The 19507-nt window shown below is 39.6% G+C and overlaps 2 protein-coding genes across 2 annotated transcripts in view; one reads left to right on the top strand and one right to left on the bottom strand.

Annotated features, from left to right (window-relative positions):
- Positions 1-14506, bottom strand: part of ABTB2 (ankyrin repeat and BTB domain containing 2) — a 150812-nt gene extending 136306 nt beyond the window's left edge. Inside the window, exon 1 of the mRNA XM_034417345.2 lies at positions 13082-14506. Within this exon, the coding sequence (XP_034273236.2) occupies positions 13082-13952 (871 nt within the window). The 5' untranslated portion in view covers positions 13953-14506. The remainder of the gene's footprint in view (positions 1-13081) is intronic.
- A 161-nt stretch (positions 14507-14667) lies between these two features.
- LOC117665455 (catalase-like) overlaps positions 14668-19507 on the top strand; it is a 56030-nt gene continuing 51190 nt past the window's right edge. Inside the window, exon 1 of the mRNA XM_034417348.3 lies at positions 14668-14789. Within this exon, the coding sequence (XP_034273239.1) occupies positions 14766-14789 (24 nt within the window). The 5' untranslated portion in view covers positions 14668-14765. The remainder of the gene's footprint in view (positions 14790-19507) is intronic.

Genomic DNA, 19507 nt, shown 5'->3' with positions numbered 1-19507 from the left:
CAACATAGGTCATTTTTCTCACAGAATGTAGAGGGTTCACTTATAACAACTCTTTGTCTTTTCTGATTCTGAATATTGTTACCTTGAGTCTCAAGGTTTGATTTTCAGAACATGAGGATATATTTAGCAAATTGTATCTTTTTAAGAAGTAACTCAAGTAGCTTATTTACCGTTTCTGAATTTAGTTCTGTTTGAAAAATCACTATATGCCACTATATAAACCCAACTCTTGTATAGGAAATCCCAGTGAGTTACTGAACAGCTTAGGTGTTATTCCAGGTTTAAGTCATTCCATAATGCTGACTGCCAAGAGTAATTAGTCCTGTATGTATTTCCTAAGAAGAAAATATTCCTACCTGTCTACTGGGAGAACAGAGCAGTCTTCTTAATCATTAGGCATAAAACTTAAAAACAGGATTTAGAGTTCAGCAAAGAGTTCCAGCATAGATACAGGCATTGTTCTGGCATGTTAACTCTTTCAGCAGAGTTTTATTTTTCTTTCCTTTTTTGCCAATGGGCGATAACAAGAAACATCCTTGAGGAAACATACCCAGTTACATTTTTTCTTCTGTTTCTTCTCACACGTGTAGCTGTATGGGTGAATTGGGTTTATTGTTTCTTTAGCTTCCACTCCGTAATGGTAGAGGCCCATGGTATTTTCATACAGAAAACTGAACTCATATTAAAGTGGTGTTAGTCAACCACAAACTCACTATTAAGTAAAATGATTTTAGCCTGCAGAAGCTGGGGAACAATGCATGAGAATGAAGTACTGGAGTTTTTACTATGCTTGTCTGAATAGTGAAATTCACTATTATAATATTGCTGGCACTGAAGTAACATTCAGTGGTCAGTTGCCTTATAAACAGGGAACAGGATGCACGCAAAATGTCCCCTTTAGCCTTCATTTCAAACAGTAAAAAATCTTGGGCCAATCCTACATTTCAAGATAACACAAGGCTATATAGTTAGCATTAAAAAAATAATAATTGCAAAGACCACCAATCCAGAGTATATTTATGGCACAACATAAGGAAGAAGGGGAGGGTGTGACCCCTTTTTCTTAATCTTTTCTTTTTTTATGAAAACCATCCCTAAAAGTGGCTGTGACTAAAGAAACGAAAACGCTAGGAGGCCATATATTAGACAGCCTCCTGGTCTAATAGATTTAGAAGGTATATTTTTGAAAGGGAAAACAATCTGTGTGGCAAAGGTCTAAATCTATTCCTCAGTCTGGATTCAGATCTGTCCTCCTACCAGCATTTAAAAAAAATGAAATTATGGAAATACCGTAACCTATTTCTTAGCGCTGTATACTTCAAATCCTATGTCTGTGTTATTTGAAAGGTGTTTCATTCTTATGCCTGTTTTATTTTAGAAAACTTTCTCTTTCCATGGAATCACTCCAGTTCTCAATTCAGAACAGTGTTTAAATCTAGACAAAAAGACCTCTTAGGTTCAAAGTCTGAAACTTCACACAGGCAGAGATTATCAGTCTGCCCTCGATTTGCTTGTTCCTCCATCCTCCATTCTTTTAAGAAAACACCACTTGAATGAAAATGCTCCACTTTAAATTATCCAGTCTGAGATACAATTTAGGGATGTGAAGGTCCACAGGGAAAAGTACAAATTGACAAATTTGGTGGTGGTGGGGAAGAATCCCTTACACATTTCTGTTCTCCTGTCCTAGGCCCTACATTCAAAGCACAGAAACATTCTATACCCTCCTAGAAAACTATTTTTTCCTTGTATAATCAGGCAGATCTAATTTACAAATAAGTCATTGTAGTACTATCTTGCCATACTGTAGTGGGGAAAGCAGTGGAAGGAGAATGTGAGCCTGGATCTTGGTTTCATTATAATAGCATTTAAAGTCAAGCTATTATGTACCTAATCAAAGTAACAAATGGCAAAAAATCCAGTTTTGAAATTAATTCAATGCTTATTTCACTTTTTATACCAAAAATTAAATTAAAAGTCTACTGATCTATGTTATCTTCCTTTCCTTGATGCGTTAGCTATATATTGGTTAATTTACAGTTTAGTTAAACTTAATTTAATACTATTTGCAAAAATTCTATTTGAATGCTATATTATGTACAACAAGAACAAAGAATATGATTGTCTCTTCACTTCTGATTCACATTTAATATTAATACACACACATACACACTCACGCTGACATACATAAATACACACTAGGCCATTGCTCAAAAGATTAACTGTGAAAAACTGAATGCATGAAAGACAGTTTAAAGGAATTGTTGCTTGATTTTGAATTTCCTTTCAGTTAAATTGGAATTAGAAAGATATACTGTATAGTTTTCATTACTGATTGCATAGGCAATTAAGGACAGACTGATTCACATATACTGGGTTATCTGCCATTCTTCAAGAATAGAGAATGTCCTTTGGAATACTATGTATGAAAATCTATGTATTGTCACTGTCAATGGCAGGCTGCTACATAGTTATTGGGAATGTAAACAATTGTTGCAAGTAAATGAATAACTACTGCATATTTTCTAGCATTTTGCAAAGAGTGTGTGTGTGTGTGTGTGTGTGTGTGTGTGTGTGTGTAAAAAGACTACAGTGATTGACTATTGGTGAAAAATTCTCATTTCATCAGAGAAAATAAGCCTGGTTTGATGTCATTGATTAGAATCCACACTGGACAACTTGCTAGATTCTAAATTGTCTTGTAAAAACAGTTAATATGATTTATTTTTCTCACATGACTTTTAAATTTGAAGACAGTCCATTAAATGTGAAAATGGACTTTTTTAAAAAAAACATTATGTTTTCATTATCTTCTCTTGGTATTTTTCTACCATACATCAGTAAAGGAGCACCTAAAATTGTAATCCAGTGACAGACAGTCTGTCTGTAAAGTTATCCTGACACCTTAGTTGCCACTGAAATATTAGCTTGTGTGGGAATCCAGTCAGTTATGTTTATGACGGTTGCCTATGGCATTTATGGTAAATAATTCACAGGGAAAGTCCTAAATTTTATTGGGGAGGAATCCTCCAGGCATATTAGCTTGAATCATATAGGTAGACTCTCCTACAAACAAAAGAACTAAAAGCATGATTCATTTTATTGCCAGTAACTATGCACAACTGAGTCTTCTGGCTCAACTTTTTGAGTTGTTTTATAATACTGTAATGTTGATATTCATGGAATTGTAGATGATCAATGTTCTTGCAGCCTGCTGGTTTCCTTTATCAGATTTGCAGCTATTTTCTTATGCAGATGTAATTCCACAGAACACAGCAATGAAGATAATAGCTTATTAAAATTAATGAGCTACTCTCCAAACACTTTGGCTACTACAGTTCAACTGTTTAGAGTGGTACTGTCTTTGGAATACAGAACACCCATTACAAGGTAATTCTGGTGTTCAGGACGTGCATCTCACCAAAGAATTAGAACATAGATTTGAATGATAATGAAACACACAGCTTTTCAGAGTTGTCACTGAAGTCATAAACTATACATTAAGAATATAACAAAGCTGTAATATAATCTTTGCTAATGAAGGAGAGAAGGAAAATAAATACAAGTGGGCACATAATCAAATAAACCCTTGAGTTTTTCCTGAATTATGATGCTTGGTGAATATATGCCACATTCATAGCTCAGATGCATTTATTAAATCAGTACAATGACTAGATGGCATTGTAAATGAACAGTAAAAACTCCAATTACCTTGTTCTAATCTACAATTCAGAATACTTTCAGGAGTATTGACAGTTTATGGTTAAAACAAAAGTTAAAATGGGATCATAGCCAGCTTTGGTGTGATCAAAGCTCTGTGATGAACATTCATTTTTAAAAATATAAAGATACTGTGCTTTAATGGTTAGGTAGCCTAGACATTGGTATTTGAACATAAATCTTTTTAACATTGATATTTTACTGTGTTTACTAATCTGTGTGAAATGTTAATATATATTGCTAATCCATGTATGATATGCTAGAGGTTAAAGAAATAAATAATATGCAGCACACACAGAGAGAAAAAGGGCAGAACTGACATGCTGATGTGGCTGCCATCTTCACTCTCTTAGCCACACCCCCTAAATACTCACTTATGTATTATCCATATTTCATCTTTTTTTATATAGATGTTACTTCTTAAAAATATCACCATCAATAAAATCAAAAAGGTACTGATGCTAGAGCTTGATTCCTGTGTAGCCATTATTTTCTAGTTAAAATAACTGTTGTTTTCAAGTCCCTTCCAGTAGTTTTTTAAAAGCATCTACATCCCTCGTATCAAAATACATTCAGAAAGTACACATTGATATAACACTTTAAAACTGTCCACCCCTGCAATTTTTTTTTAATTATTTGATTTATATACTGCCCTACTCCCGAAGGATTCAGGGCGGTGAACAGGCACAAGATAAAACACAGAGAATACAAAAATTTAAGAGCAGAAGTAAAACTGAATTAAATCAATTTAGCCCAAGACAAATTTAAAACCCCAGGTTAAGAACAAATTAAAATTTACATTAAAATTTACATTAAAAAGAGAATGGGAGAGGTTAGGCCAGACCAGCCTGGTGAAATAAATTGATAAATTATTATTTGTATTATTTGTATCAGTTGATTAAGCAACCAAGTTATAAGAACTTAGTTTAGGAATCATCATATGACTTTTAATGGGTAAATAATGCTGTCTTTGTTTGTGTGATGTCCATCAGACCTACAAACTTCTCTCTGTAACATTTCCTTAAAAAGCTTCTCAATGTGTAATGGTACAATTATGCTTAACAGATTCTCACAAACACAAAAGCTTGAACTTGAACACTGCTTGCTTTAGTTACTGTGCCAAATCAAGTTTTCAAAACTCTAGGTTATTTTGTAGATTTATTTATTCATCCAATATTGTGCACTGAATTTTTTGCCTTTGTCTCCATTCAAAACATTCCGAGCTTCCCCTAAAAGATTCCAATGTCTTCTATAGGGCATCTCTTTTCTTATAAATTAGAATTGTGAAATTAACAAGTACACTCTTACCAATTGTTCACAGCTTCTTTTATAAAGAGTTTAAACACAGTCAACCATTTTTTTCAACAAAAAAAATATGGAAATGATTAATTTAAACAATATGTAGCATCTCCTGTAGTCTTTACAGAAATAGTGCATCTCTTGTAAGATGTAAATGATTCAGAAATATTCAGCATCTTATACACCCAACAAGTAGCTGTTAGGTAGAATGCCAAATCCAACATTCCACAGTCTGGAATGAAGCATCCCTTTATGCAGCACTCTTGAAATAATTATGTAACCAGAACTTACATTATATAGAACATATGGAAACAAATTCTGTTTTGCAGTATTTCTGCATTCAAAGAACCAGAAGTAATCTACTAAAGTGATGATCATTAATAATTCTCTTTACTTATCACTTTTTTGCCTAATCCACAGATGAATACATCCTTATTATATACTTCCAGAAAAAATATTCTTCTTATGTCCCAAAGATGCTTTTTTCAAGAGGCAACTGGACTTTCTGGTTTTTCTTTGAAGACGTTTCGCTTCTCATCCAAGAAGCTTCTTCAGCTCTGACAGGATGGTGGGGGAATAGAAGGATTTATACTCCTTGTTTTATAAACCCTTCTATTCCACCACCATCCAGTCAGAACTGAAGAAGCTTCTTGGATGAGAAGCGAAACGTCTTCAAAGAAAAACCAGAAAGTCCAGTTGCCTCTTGAAAAAAGCATCTTTGGGACAACATGACCTGGATGACTGAGAATCTCCAGAGATATTCTTATGCTTCTTCCAGCAATGCTTTGCTGATCTTGAGAATAGTAAGCAAGACCATGAGAGATCATCACTAGGAGGTCCCAGATCTATCAACTAGATTGAGAAATTAAAAAAATATTCCCAGAAATTATCAGTTGCAAATGATTTTTGTATTGCCCAAAACTCAACACACACGCATATATCCATCTCATACTTAGGAATCAAGCAAAACTGATGTTTCTAAAGTATTCCCAACATAGCAAAGAGTGCAACAAGTATTTGTGTTACAGTCTCATGTTTGGACTGTACTATCTTTATTGATTTCATTAATTCCTCAAACAAACCATTCAGACATTTGTTTAGATTAAGGACAATTGATAAAGAAATAAATGTATGCTTCCAGTCTTCTGAGCATGCTTCTTAACAACTAAATTTATTCTTCTAAAAAAAGCCCTCATTGATCCAGATTTTAGATTCTCAAATTTTATTTTAGGAAGTTCATCTAAAGCTAGATACCAAATGCTATTTGAACATTTTAAGTGTTTCACATTCATGATTTTCTGGCAACTTATTCCCATTGGGCAAGATAAATCAGCATTATTATTCCTGGGAGATAGGAAAGAATGGCTGATGACCACCTACCTTCTGAAGTCATACCTAAATTGAATCATGACTAAAGCAACTTTAGGATATCAAGGTAATCCTCACCAAGGGTAATAAATGCAGTTGCTCTCCTGGAAACTTTTAGGCCTGTTTTTGGCCTTTAAAGTAAGGAGCGAAGCTACATCAACAGCCAGCATTTATTTTAAGATATTTACTAGATAGACTTTAGAGAAGCAGAAGGCTTGTATTAATTATTGAAGATTTCCCCAGTGATTCTAAGCAGTGATAATTAGTGCAAAGTATACAGCTTAGAAAAATGATGAGCCAGCACTCTCTTTTTTTCATCCAAAGAATAGATATCTCTACAACATCCAAAAGCAGTTTATATTTTCTAAGATAATAACTCAGTATTTTTCCACTTACACATAATTTACATTTTGAAAATCAGAAACCATGCAAAAACCACTTACTTTTATTCCTTTTACAAAACCAAGAATCTATTTTTTTCCCAAATCTATAGTAACTTTTATTGAAAACTGTCACCATTAAAAAAATGCCAGGGCCAAATTTCAGGTTGTGTAAAGTGCTATTTTCTACTATTGTTGGTCTAAAGAGTCTCCTTAGGTCAGAGTATCTTTCTGGCTAATGTTATACCCAAGATCCAGAATATTTCTCTTCAGAAGATCTGGAACTAATTAAAGAGGCAACAGGTCACTTCTAGAAATTTTATTAGAAACAATCACTCAGGTTTCAGAGACCTCTTCTTCAGCAGAATCACTATCACACATTAGTGCGGTAGTGGCGAACCTTTTATTCACCAACTCCTAAATAGGTATGCGCTTCACATGCTTTGTACGTGCACGTGCTATCCGCACTAACGCGTGGCTCCTCCCCGTGCACTGCATGCGCAACTGCACAATCTGCGCATGGCTTTCACACAGCTTTGTGTGCTGCGTGCACAACCACACCATCTGCGCATGTGTGCAACTTTCATGTGGCTCCTCATGCACTGAATGCACAACTGCACAATCTGCGCATGCATGCAGGTTTCCTGCAGCTCTCCGTGCTGCACAATTGCACCATCTGCGCATGTGTGCTGTTTTCATGCACGCAATGCATGCACATGAATGCCATCTAAGTATGTGTGCGCTGCACACAAGTACTCTCGCAAGCATGCACAAACATCACTCATGCCCTCGTCACGTCCCGTCTGGACTACTGTAATGCTCTCTACATGGGGCTCCCCTTGAAGAGCACTCGGAGGCTCCAACTGGTCCAGAATGCGGCCGTGCGGGTGATTATGGGGGCAACATGGCGCACCCAGGTAACACCTCTCCTGCGCGAGCTGCACTGGCTCCCGGTGGTCTTCCGGGTGCGATTCAAGGTGCTGGTCACCACCTTTAAAGCGCTCCATGGCTTAGGACCTGGGTATATATGAGATCGCCTTCTGCCACCGATAGCCTCCCACCAGCCAATACGCTCCCACAGAGAGGGACTCCTCAGGGTGCCATTGGCAAAACAATGTCAACTGGTGACACCCAGGAGGAGAGCCTTCTCTGTGGGGGCACCTGCCCTCTGGAATGAACTGCCCCTGGAGGTTCGCATGATCCCCGACCTACGTACCTTTGGCTGTGCCCTTAAGACTCTTTTGTTCCAACAGGCCGGGCTGGCTTTAAAAAATGTATTTTAAATTGGGTGTTTGTAGTTTTTAACATAAGGGCCAAATTTATATATTTATTTTAAATTGTTTTTTAAATTTTGTGAGTATATGTTTGTTTTAATATGGCTGTACACTGCCCTGAGTCCTTCGAGGGAAGGGCAGTATAGAAGTTTAATAAACTAACTAACTAACTAACTAACTAACTAACTAACTAACTAACTAACTAACTAACTAATATGTGTGCATGTGCAGGAGAGCTCCAAATACCAGCTGGGTCCTATGAATTGCACGTATGTGCACCGGAGACACCAACACCAGCTGTGGCGTATGCACATGCACAGCTGCAAATGAGATGGGCAACAGCTCACGTGCCTGGAAAGATGGCTCTGCGTGTCACCTCGGGCACGCGTGCCATAGGTTCACCATCATGGCACTAGTGGATATAGAAAACAAATGATAAAATCTGGGTTGGATGAAATGACTGACCATCTGAGTCTTTAATCTTCAAATTGGAAGTGCAGAATTTGTATATCTTGAAACAAATCTTATTCCTGCTATGAGAAATTGAATCAACTTAACCATCCGGTATTGTTGCTACCTTATCTCTGAAAGAATAAATTAATTTCTATTGAAAAATCAAGCTCCATTTTTTCCCAATTAAAGTAACACTTGCTCAGTTTCATTTTGCAAAGTTCAAATAATCAAGTGCACTTCACGGACTCCATGTCTTGCATTCCATGTTCCTTGTTAACACAATAAATACATTCCTAAATCTAAATTAAATGCACATGTGGGCACAGGAAGTCAGAATTTATATATAAATAAATATATTTGATAGAATGGTCTAAAAAAGCATGTACCACTGTGAAATGAAACCCATCCTTTGCATGACAAATCAAAGCTTTGTATCCAATTCATGACTGTAACACAGTTACTTCATATTTTGAATCCTGATAAATATTTCTTTTCATACCTCCTTAACTTTTCATATAATACAAGCCTCTGTCCATTCAGTTTGTTCATTTAAAAAGAAATCTTTTTCTTTGGCTGGTCTCTAAATCAGCATCATGATTAGACAGACATTCCAGATACTTTGAGCTGTGCACCTACAGTACCATGTAGCAATGGGATAATGATACTTCTGTTTATTCACTGCTTTTATTCCTAATAAAGTGGACTGTAAAAAGAAAGGAGTGATATAAAAGTTTGTGTAGATAATAAAAATGTTAAAAATGAGAATTGATTCTCAATAGATAGTTAGTTTAATTTTGAAAAGTGGCTGGCATAAACTGACCTCAGGGGGAAAAAAAATTAAGACTTGGGGAGTTTCCAATTTAGGATCAATCATTTGTAGAGAATGAGGGTGAAAATACTGCATTCCATCCATACTGGAATGTAATGGAAGCAGATTAAAACAAGAGTTCTCAACTGTTGTGACCTGTGACCACTTAAAATGAATTTGTACAACCTCCAATCAAACTAATGATTTGATTGTGGCTAGGATTGGACAAAAATCAATCCACCTCTTATTTTAATACATCTTTCTGCGTTAAATAAATCAATGATAAGAATGTGCAACTTTATAAAATAAAATTTCTGTTTCACTGGAAATAAGACAAAAAGTAACTTTTAAAAACATTTTTTTAAATGGGAAGGCTTACTTTTGCTTAATTCCTGACATCTGCTTTTGCTTTTGAATAGTCAGGAAGAAAAATTAGCTTCTCTTAAACTGTTGCAACTTGCAAAACACAGGAAAGGGTTGCTTTTGGAATTTTCTTTCCCTGCACAGCTTTAGTGAGAGAGTAACCACAGCCCATCTTTTCTTTCCCAATCCAGTCTTTTGCCTCCTCCTAGCAGCTTTTCCAGCCATGCCTTCCATTGCAATTCCCTCTGCATAGGAAGCACCAAATCACATGGTAATAGCTTTGCTGTCAAGCTTAATTTATCAAAGGCAGATTGTCAAATCCAGGACTGTCACTTCTAACTTCAAAACATACATCTTAAAAACAAGAAGTGAAACAAATTACGAAAGTTGATGGAGAAAGTAGAAAGATTAAATCTTTCAATAATATTTAGCGGCTATTGAAAACCATCACCACAACAGGAACTCAGCTAGAATTGTACTGCAGGTAAAACAAGGTCAAATTATGTCCATCGCTGTTCAGCATGGCTAAAAATGGCATCAAGAAAGCTGTTAGAGCAAAAAGGAGACTTCCTAGCTAAACAAGAATTTTAAAAAAGGGATGTAAACTTGTTTAAAGGAAAGACAGAAAGGCAGAAAGAAAACAGAAAGAGAAACATGGCCTATATTTGTGCTTTCCATAGGCATCTGATTGTCACTGTGAGACTAACAGACTCTTGTCTGATCCAGGAGGACTCTCCCATTCTTTTGGTAGTGAAGGGCAGAAGTTGATCTGGGCTAAATTCAGTCTGTAGCACTATTATTTTGTGAATGGGAATTGTCAACAGGCCGAGCTTTTTCTCACAGTCAATATATGCTGCCATATGCTGATGACAACCCAGCCTTTAAATGGAAGACCCTTAGTCATTTCCTGCTTTAAAGTTACTTATCAACTTGTGTAATCAAAACAAAACTGTAATTGACATAAAGTATCAGCACCCTTGGTGAAACTGATGCAGTACAGCTCTAGTGACATCAAGTTGAAACCAGACAGTACTCGGTTTGATTTTCACATTTTTCCTTACTATTTCCAGGAACATTTCTTTTATATTATCATTACACTCCCAGGAACTTAGACAGAATGTAACATAGGGATGGGTGAGAGAGTTTAAAGACTGACTGTGAGTCATCTAATAGACATGATATAGTGAGTTCCGTAAAGTTCAGCTAGCTACACCTTATCTACCAGCTGCATTAGAGCTGGTAGCAATATACAGCCAATCAGAATCTTCTAGAGTGGGTGGCTCTAATAAATGCAATGACATAAAGAAGTAAATATTATGAGAAAAAAAAACTCAGAAAATTGCTATTATATTCTGAGCAGGGACAAGAGGAATCCCCATTTCCAAAACTATATACAGTGTTTAGGCTTTTATCCAGCTAAATTTATTTATGTTTAAGATTTAGTACATAGAGAATGTAAATGAGATGGCAACCTATGCCTGTCCTGAATCACTTTGGATTGTAGGTTGAATATTCAGTTAAAAAATAAAGGAAAAATAATGTTGTCAAATGCTCTTGATATTTTCCAAAAGATCCCTCTGAAAAGAATTGTGTAGCTATGAGAATCTTCAGAGCCAGGAAGTGATGAGAGATTAAAGAGGACACAATTGTATCAGAACCTTTAAACTAGCTTTCAAAGATAATAGAAGATGCTGTCCAATTGCTGTAATGAAGTAAGACACAGCTGCCTGTCATCTGTACATGGAACTGAAAAGGAAATTTGTTCAGAAAATCTTGTGTTTCTTAAGAAGGCAAGATCTTCCTAAATCAAAAGAATGAATTAGCCTGACTAGCTTAAGCTCCACTATTTGTTCAACAAATAGGCTTTCCCATGAGTAACCTTGACTGAAGCAAAACCTTCGGCATGCTGGTGAAAAATGTGTGACCCATCTTGGCTTAAAAAGAAAAAGCGATTAATATGAAGTGTGAAAAATACAAAAAAAAAAAAAATCACTTTGTAGTTTGCTTTTAAAAGAAGCCAGCCTTTGCTTCTGTAATATCATCCTCATTATTTCAATCATATTCTATGATGTACTGGTAGTCCTCAACTTACAACCATTTGTTTAGTTGATCCCTCACAATTACAACGGCACTGAAAAGAACTGACAAACAACTGGTCCTTGCACCTATGATTATCATAGCGTCACCATAGTCGTGTGATCAGAATTCAGGTGCTTGGCAACCTGCATGTATTTACAATGGTTGCAGCATTCTGTGGTCACGAGATGGGCATTTGTGACCTTCCCATCCATCTTAATAACCATGAAATTCACTTAACAACTACAGTGATTCATTTAACAACCTTGGCAAGAAAGATCATAAAATTGGGTGGCAACTCACTTAACAACTGCCTCACTTAGCAACAGAGGTTCTATTCCCAATTGTGGTCATAAGTCAAGGACTACCTGTGTAATAAACATTAATTAATTACAATCACTGTTTGAACTGACTGATTCTACATAGCATTTACTTTCCTTAGTTAACCTGGTCTTATTTTATATTTTCACTCTCCATTAATTAGCACACCTCGTTCCATTTTTGGGATTCTGGCAGCAAATGCAAAGCATATACTACCTACATGGATTATCTTTGAAGACTTAAATATTCTACATAGTACATTTTGGATGTCACCACAGTTTAAATGATTTAACAGACTGCAATTCTGTCTAAATTCATCAGAATTACTCCCCAAACTTCTAAAGAAAGTGCTACTAAACTTTTAAGTGCAGTCCTGTAGGATATTGCAATTTCACTGTAAGTAGTACTTCTTTAAACCCTTCAAATCATTACTTGTGGGGTCACTGAGGCTCTCTGAACTTGGTTATTTTCTTGCAGACACTTCATTACCCAACTAGATAACATCATCAGTGCTGCACCTCACCGTTCAACCTTGAGCTACCAACATTCTCTTCTGTTGGTAGTTTGTTATTTTTTAAGCTCAACACAAAGCAGATCACTTAGAACAGTGTTTCTCAACCTTGGTAGCTTGAAGATGGGTGGACTTCAACTCCCAAAATCCCCCAGCCAGCGGTGCTGGCTGGGGGATTCTGGGAGTTGAAGTCCACCCATCTTCAAGCTTCCAAGGTTGAGAAACACTGACTTAGAACAATATTATTTTGCTTCCTCCCACCAGTCGTTACCATTTGCGTCTTTTGCACACCTGCACTCTTTTACCATCCCCAACCAAGAAGCGCGGTTCCTCTGAAACATATATGCCAGCAAGAAACTTCCCCAGGTGTTATGCTAAATCTGCAGCAGCATCCTCCGATTCTCACAACAGATGTTAAAAACACGAAAAGCGCTAAAGCCGAGTCTTCCCTCAAGAAAATCCATTTCGCCCAAAGGGCAAAGGCACTTGCCCGGCCACCGCTCCTTACCGTTGGCGTTCTTCCCGCAGATGAGATGCTCGTAGGGTTGCAGGACGCCCCAAAGCTCCGCGTCGTTGTTGATCACCGCCTCGAGAAGTTCGGAGGAGACCTCACTCCCCGCCCCGTCTCCGTCTGGGTTTTGGCTGGCCAGGACACGGCCCTTGATCTCCTCCACCAGGTTCTCCATGCAAGAGGCAAGAGCGATGGCCGCGTACTCGTGGATCCGAACCGAGATCCGGGTGTCTACCATCCACCTGAAAAAGCGCCCGACGGAGAAGGTGAGGCCACAGCGGGCCGATTTGCCTTTCCTCAAGCCGTCCCCGGCGCTCATGCTGTACAGCGAAAGAGCTTTGACGGTGGCCAGGACGCAACTCTCCGACAGGGACCAACTCTGGATCAGCTTGATGGCGCTCTGGATCTCGAAGCGGGTGCACTTGGCGTGCATCACGCTCAGGCGTTGAGCCTCCCGGGAGATCCGGATCAGCGGCCTCCGGAGGAGCATCGACAGCCTCCTGGCGGCTTCGGGGCTGAAGCCTCCCACCTTGGTCACCTCTTTCCCCTTCCGCAGGATCTTCTCCACGTCTTCCTCGCTCCAAGGGAATTCCTCGAGGTCGGGCAGTTTGGCGCATTTGGAGAAGATGTCGGCAACTTCGGGATCCTCCGGCAGGACGGTGTTGACGGTATCCCAGCTGTTGTTGCGGCTGTTCATGGAGCCCGAGTAGTACCACCAGTTGCCCCGGGCTTGAGACGAGGCCAAGGCTTGGCTGTTGGACTTGCAGGACGAGAGGCTGAGGGACCTGCAGGAGTCCCCTGCCCCATACCCGGAGTCCAAGGTTAGGTCTTCCAGGGTTTTCAAAGGCGAGCTATATATCCCAGCCATAGGGAGGAAAAGGCGGCGGTCCCCCTCCTCCGAGGCACCCGCAGCTGCCCAGTCCCGCGCGGTTCTCAAAGGCGACCGAGGACGATCGCGGGGCTTTAGACGCCGGGATGCGAGTCCGGTTGGGGCTGGAGCTCCCGCGGTGCCTTCAGGTTTTCACGCGTGCCAGCTGTCTCCATTCCACGGGCCGAGTGAGATCATTTCTTTTCCGCCTTGGGATGGAAAATCGCGGCAGAAGAAGATGCGGAGGATCCAGCAGGGCTCTGAGGAGGCGATGCCTACCCGCCTAATTGGAGCAGGAGAGAGAGTCCTCAAGCGGCGGAAGGCGGACAAGCCTTTCCCCAGCAACGATCCAGAATCAATTTCGGACTCACCCAGAAAGGAAAGGAAACCCAAAGCAACCCAGAACGGTGGCGGAGGCTGCCTGCCTGCCTGCCTGCCTGCCGGTGTTTTCCCCCCTCCGCGCCCCCCGAGAGACACTTTTGCAAGAAGCTTTTGCGCGAACTTCTCCCTTCGCTGCTCTCTTCTGGCTCGCCGAGCGGAGGAGACATGCAAATGACCCGACGGGATGCCAGCCAATCAGGAGCTCCGGGAGAACCCGTGGGGCGGGGCCATCCGTTGAAATGCGAGCTGTGGGGCAACCTCCAACTCTACGTATCCTTTCAGGGCGGGCTGGATGGGCGGAACCAGGAAGGCGGGGCGGGCTGGAAACAAGTCAGAAGTCGCGAGGGGGCGGGGCAAGCTGTCTGAGCGGAGGTGACAGAAGAGAGGAGCCATTGCGAGGGATTTTGGAGGAAAAAGAGCCTCGTGGGGACCATGAGCCGAGCCAGAGAAGTAAAGGTAACCGCGCCGAGGGAGACTTGAGATTTCCTAGGTCCGATCTCTGGCCTTTTGCAGATGCACGTCTAACCTTCCCGCCCGTGGGTGACTGCCAGCACCAACGGGGAACGAGACTTGCTTCCCAGGAAGGGGGCTGCAGATGGCTTGTGCAAACTTTTAATGGGGATTTAATAAACAGCAGCCCTCCCCCCCCACCCAAAAAAGGGGTGTCTGTGTGTATTTTATAAGGGTCCAACAAATCATTTATTGCGTTTTGGGAATATCTTTCATTATAAAGTCTATACTGCTTAAAATGCACATTTTGAATGGAAATTATTAATGCATTTCTCAAGACGATTTCAAAACACGTCTGTCTGCCTTTCCTGAGAACATTCTCACATAATGAAGGTGAAAACCGGTTGAGAGCTTTGCTATTCCCTTCTCCCATATGTAAATGAGATTGGTAAGAAAATAAAACAAAATGATAAGTGCCTGTGAATATAGATTTTATAATTGCATTATAGAGGATCCTACAAATGTGTAAGCCTTCAACAATCTTGTAATACCCTCATATTTTGGAAAGAGTGCATTATAAAGCCCTAGTTTGGGGGCAAAGAAGGGAAAGAGGAGTTTTTACAAATGTTACAATATCTTAAGTTACTGGCCATAAAATAAAGTATGGAAACTTATGGTCTGCCAGATATTGTCAAACTATTGTTCCCAGAAGCTTGGACATGGTATTCTTGCAATTTTGTTCCAAAGTGACACCAGGTGAAGTACTTTAAAGTAAGAATCACCATTTTCTGTTCACATATTTTATGGAAGGGCCTAGAAATTTATTAATTTTATTTGCCAGTCATTTCATTTCAAAATGGCTCTGATGATGTGATAAATAGGAAAACATGATTATTATTTATTTCCCAAACAACAAAAGTTCTGGCAATGGGAGAGAGAGAACAGAGCAATAGTTCAGTTTTCTAGATGTAGATGGGAAAATGCAGCATTAAGTCCATTATCCCAGTCTGTTTTGTATTGTGTGCTGGTTGTAGAGCTAGTTTTGTACATTTTCTTGTCTTCCAAGTTTTCTCTGGGTGTAGAAAGACCCAATAAACATAGTAGTGCTTATGGCTCTGTTAGATACCTCTGCGGTCCTCTTACAGACATTCTTTTGACTTTTAATTTGGAAAAAAGGAATTAATTACAATGTAATAGGAGTACTCTGAAATTGTGCCAATTTAAATTAAGGCAGATAATTTATGGCTTGTCCTCTTCTCCTTTTGAAAAAACAACATTGAGAAGAAGTGAATAAAATAATCTCATGTAGAGGATTTGAGAAGGCTAAGAAAGTTGCATTCAACAAAATTCTGCAAAGTTTTCTTCTCTGATTGTGAAATTGCAGAAATAAGGAGAGAGGCTTAGAAATTGTCTTTGACAAAATTATGTTAGTGGGAAACTTTCATAGCCTTTTGTGAAATTGATCAGCAGAAACCAAGATTTCCAGTTCTAGCAAATAAAGCTGCAGTTGGTTTGATTTACGCTGCAGATATATTTAAATAAGCATGTGTATGTCTAGACACGCCTACTTAATGGTTTAACCAAAAAAGGGGGGGATTAACTACTGTTCGGGTTCATACGTACTAAACTATGGCTTATTTTTAAACAAGATTCAATATGTTCCAATCAGGCAAAACTGAAGGACAAAAGGAAACCACTTCCAGTGTATGAATTCAGCCTATACTGAGTCCCTGAGTTTTAAAGATTTTTTTAAAAGTATCTTTTTAAAGTGGACTGGTCATTAAAAATTTCATTTCCCCGCTTGTGATTAATAGAATAATAAGAGGTAGCAGTAGAGCCAAAGAACACTTCATTATTTTATGAGGTTTAAATAATTGTTTTGAAGACTTAACAGGGTTGTATTGAATTTACAATCTACAGTGCTAAAAAGAAATCTCATTCAAAATGATTTTGTCTCCCATCAGATTGCATAAACTTTTACAAGTGAAGGCTTGCAGGTTAAAGTCTTCTTCCAGTTGAAACCATTAAGTAGGTGTGTCTAGGTGCATGCAGGCGTATTTAAGTAGATCTGCAACACTAGTCAAATCAACTGCAGGTTTATTTAGTTTACTACAGAAGTTTGTCTTTTCTTAGCAGTAGTACAGATGAGGTTTGCCTTTACTTTTTCCACATAGATTTTTCAATTTCTACTCAACTTTTCAATTTTTTTCAATTTCTACATTATTGCGACTTTTGATCCTCTCCCAGATCTTTTTATTGCTTAAGTTCAGAGTTCATCCAAGATTGGCTAGGTCCATGATGGAGAACCTATGGCACACATGCCACAGGTGGCACACAGCCATATCTGTAGACACATGAGTGTTGCCTTAACTCAGCTCCAGCGCACATGTGCGTGCCAGCCAGCTGATTTTCAGGCCATCCGGGCCCACCGAGCCGTTTCCAGCCTCTGGAGGGACTCTGAGGGGGTGGGGAAGGCTGTTTTCACCCTCCTCAGGCTCCAAGAAAGCCTCTGAAGCCTGGGGAGGGCGAAAAACAGGCCTACTAGGCTCACCGTGCCATCACGTGCCAAAAGTGGGAGGAGTGCGGGGGGATCATGTGCGCATGCGTGGGGGGTGGGTCACATTGAATTATGGGTCTGGCCACATGTGTGTGCAACCCCCTCACCGTCCCCCTACTTTTGCCACACGACTGCAAAAAGTTTAGCCATCACTGGGCTAGGTGCTGCAGGAGATGGTGAGTTCTAGTCCCACATAAGGCACAAAGTCAGCTGTGGGATCTAGGGCCAGTTGCTGAACTAGTCTAGGCAGCTACCAGAAGTCAACAAGGTCTTGATGGTGCTCCCTCCCCTCCCTTTTAAGTCTGTTTAGTTAAGATAGCACGTTGAAACCTGACAAAGGCCTTTGAATGGGAGTATATATATTTTTGATCTTGAATGGTGAACTAGATATGAAATAAAAATGCCTGGTTTCTTTGATTCTTTCTGTATGTAGGCTATTTGAAAAGAAAACACTGGCCCTCTCTGTTGTTAGTTGCGAAGTTGTGTCCGACCCATCGCGACCTCATGGACAACTTTCCTCCAGGCCTTCCTGTCCTCTACCATCTCCTAGAGTCCATTTAAGCTCATGTCTACTGCTTCAGTGACTCCACCCAGCCACCTCGTTCTCTGTTATCCCCTTCTTCTTTTGCCCTTAATCTTTCCCAGCATTAGACTCTTCTCCAGTGAATCCTTCCTTCTCATTAGGTGGCCAAAGTATTTGAGTTTCATCTTCAGGATCTGGCCTTCTAAAGAGCAGTCAGGGTTGATCTCCTCTAGGACTGACCGGTTTGATCGCCTTGCAGTCCAAGGGACTCTCAGGAGCCTTCTCCAGCACCATAGTTCAAAGGCCTCAATTCTTTGACACTGGGCTCTCTCTGTAGGTACTTTTTATTGTAACTTGCAGCAATCATTATTTATGTAACAGCGCCATCTTATGGTAAGACTGGAATCATTGAACCACAGGATAGGTTTTCAGATCTTGTAAATAAGCAGTACCACTGATGACAGTGCAACAAACTATAGTTTAAAAACTTGGTTTAGCGGGATCTGTGAACTCAACGTTGCATATCTATCTGTCTGTCTGTCTATAATCTATTGTACAGGTAGTCCTCAATGTAATGACTGGTTGTTTAATGACAGATTGAAATCATGATGTCCACATTCATAAAGCACTTCGCTGCCCTCCCTGGGTCACATGAATGCATTTAAAATGCTTGGCAACCTGCTCACATTTATGACCAGTTGTTAAGTGCCCTGCAATTATGTGATTGTGATTTGCAATCTTCTCTGCCAGCTTCCGCAGAAAGGCAATGGGTGGGTGGGGGGATTTCAGAGAAAGTTGCGAACAGAGGGGACAGAAGGTTCCCACTCTGAAGAAATGGATCTCAAATCTGTCAAAAACAGTTATGAATCCGACAGCACTTTTTAGAACATAGGCTTTACTAGTGTTTTCCTCTCCAGAGGAGAAAACACTAGCCAACACCATTGTTCTTACAATAGTTTGGAAAGAGCCTTCCAAACTATCGCAAGAATGGAGCCTGAGTTCAGAATGGAGCCAGAGGATGGAATGGTAAGTGAACCCAGGCAATGGCAGAACAGGGAGAGGGTTTATGCACTAGTGCAGGGGTCTCCAACCTTGGCAACTTTAAGACTTGTGGACTCGCTGAGGAATTCTGGGAATTGAAGTCCACAAATCTTAAAGTTGCCAAGGTTGGAGACCTCTGCACTAGTGGACCTAGCTGGCTGATGCCTACCAATCCAGGGCAAGTTTCCACCTGCCAGTTAGAGCTGGGCTTCCCAAGTTCTCCTACATCCTTTGAGGTACATTGCAGTTGTTGTAAGAGGTAGTCACATGGGTACCTTGCTTAACAACCGTAATGATTTATAACAAAAATTTTGGGCTCAATTCTGGTTGCAAATCGAGAACTACTGTGTACACATTTAAATAAGTCTCATGCCTTAATATTTGGTTAAGAAACAAGCTATATTGTAATAAAACTAATAAAAAAAAGAAATACAGTAGACAAGAGAAAGTTGCTAGCGTAAGACCCTCTACAGATTTTAGGGAAATTGACCCAGAGGCATATAATTTGTAGTTCAGATTTTCAGCTACTACCGTATGTAGAACTTAATTGGTCTTTTAAAAAAATAAGTCTGGAGTTTGAGAATATTTCTAAAACTAATTTAT

This window comes from Pantherophis guttatus, chromosome 1, assembly GCF_059756535.1.
Source record: "Pantherophis guttatus breed Tessera chromosome 1, ASM5975653v1, whole genome shotgun sequence".
NCBI classification, from domain to species: domain Eukaryota; kingdom Metazoa; phylum Chordata; class Lepidosauria; order Squamata; family Colubridae; genus Pantherophis; species Pantherophis guttatus.
Note: the sequence above shows the minus strand (reverse complement) of the source record. Positions and strands in the feature narration are given on the sequence as shown.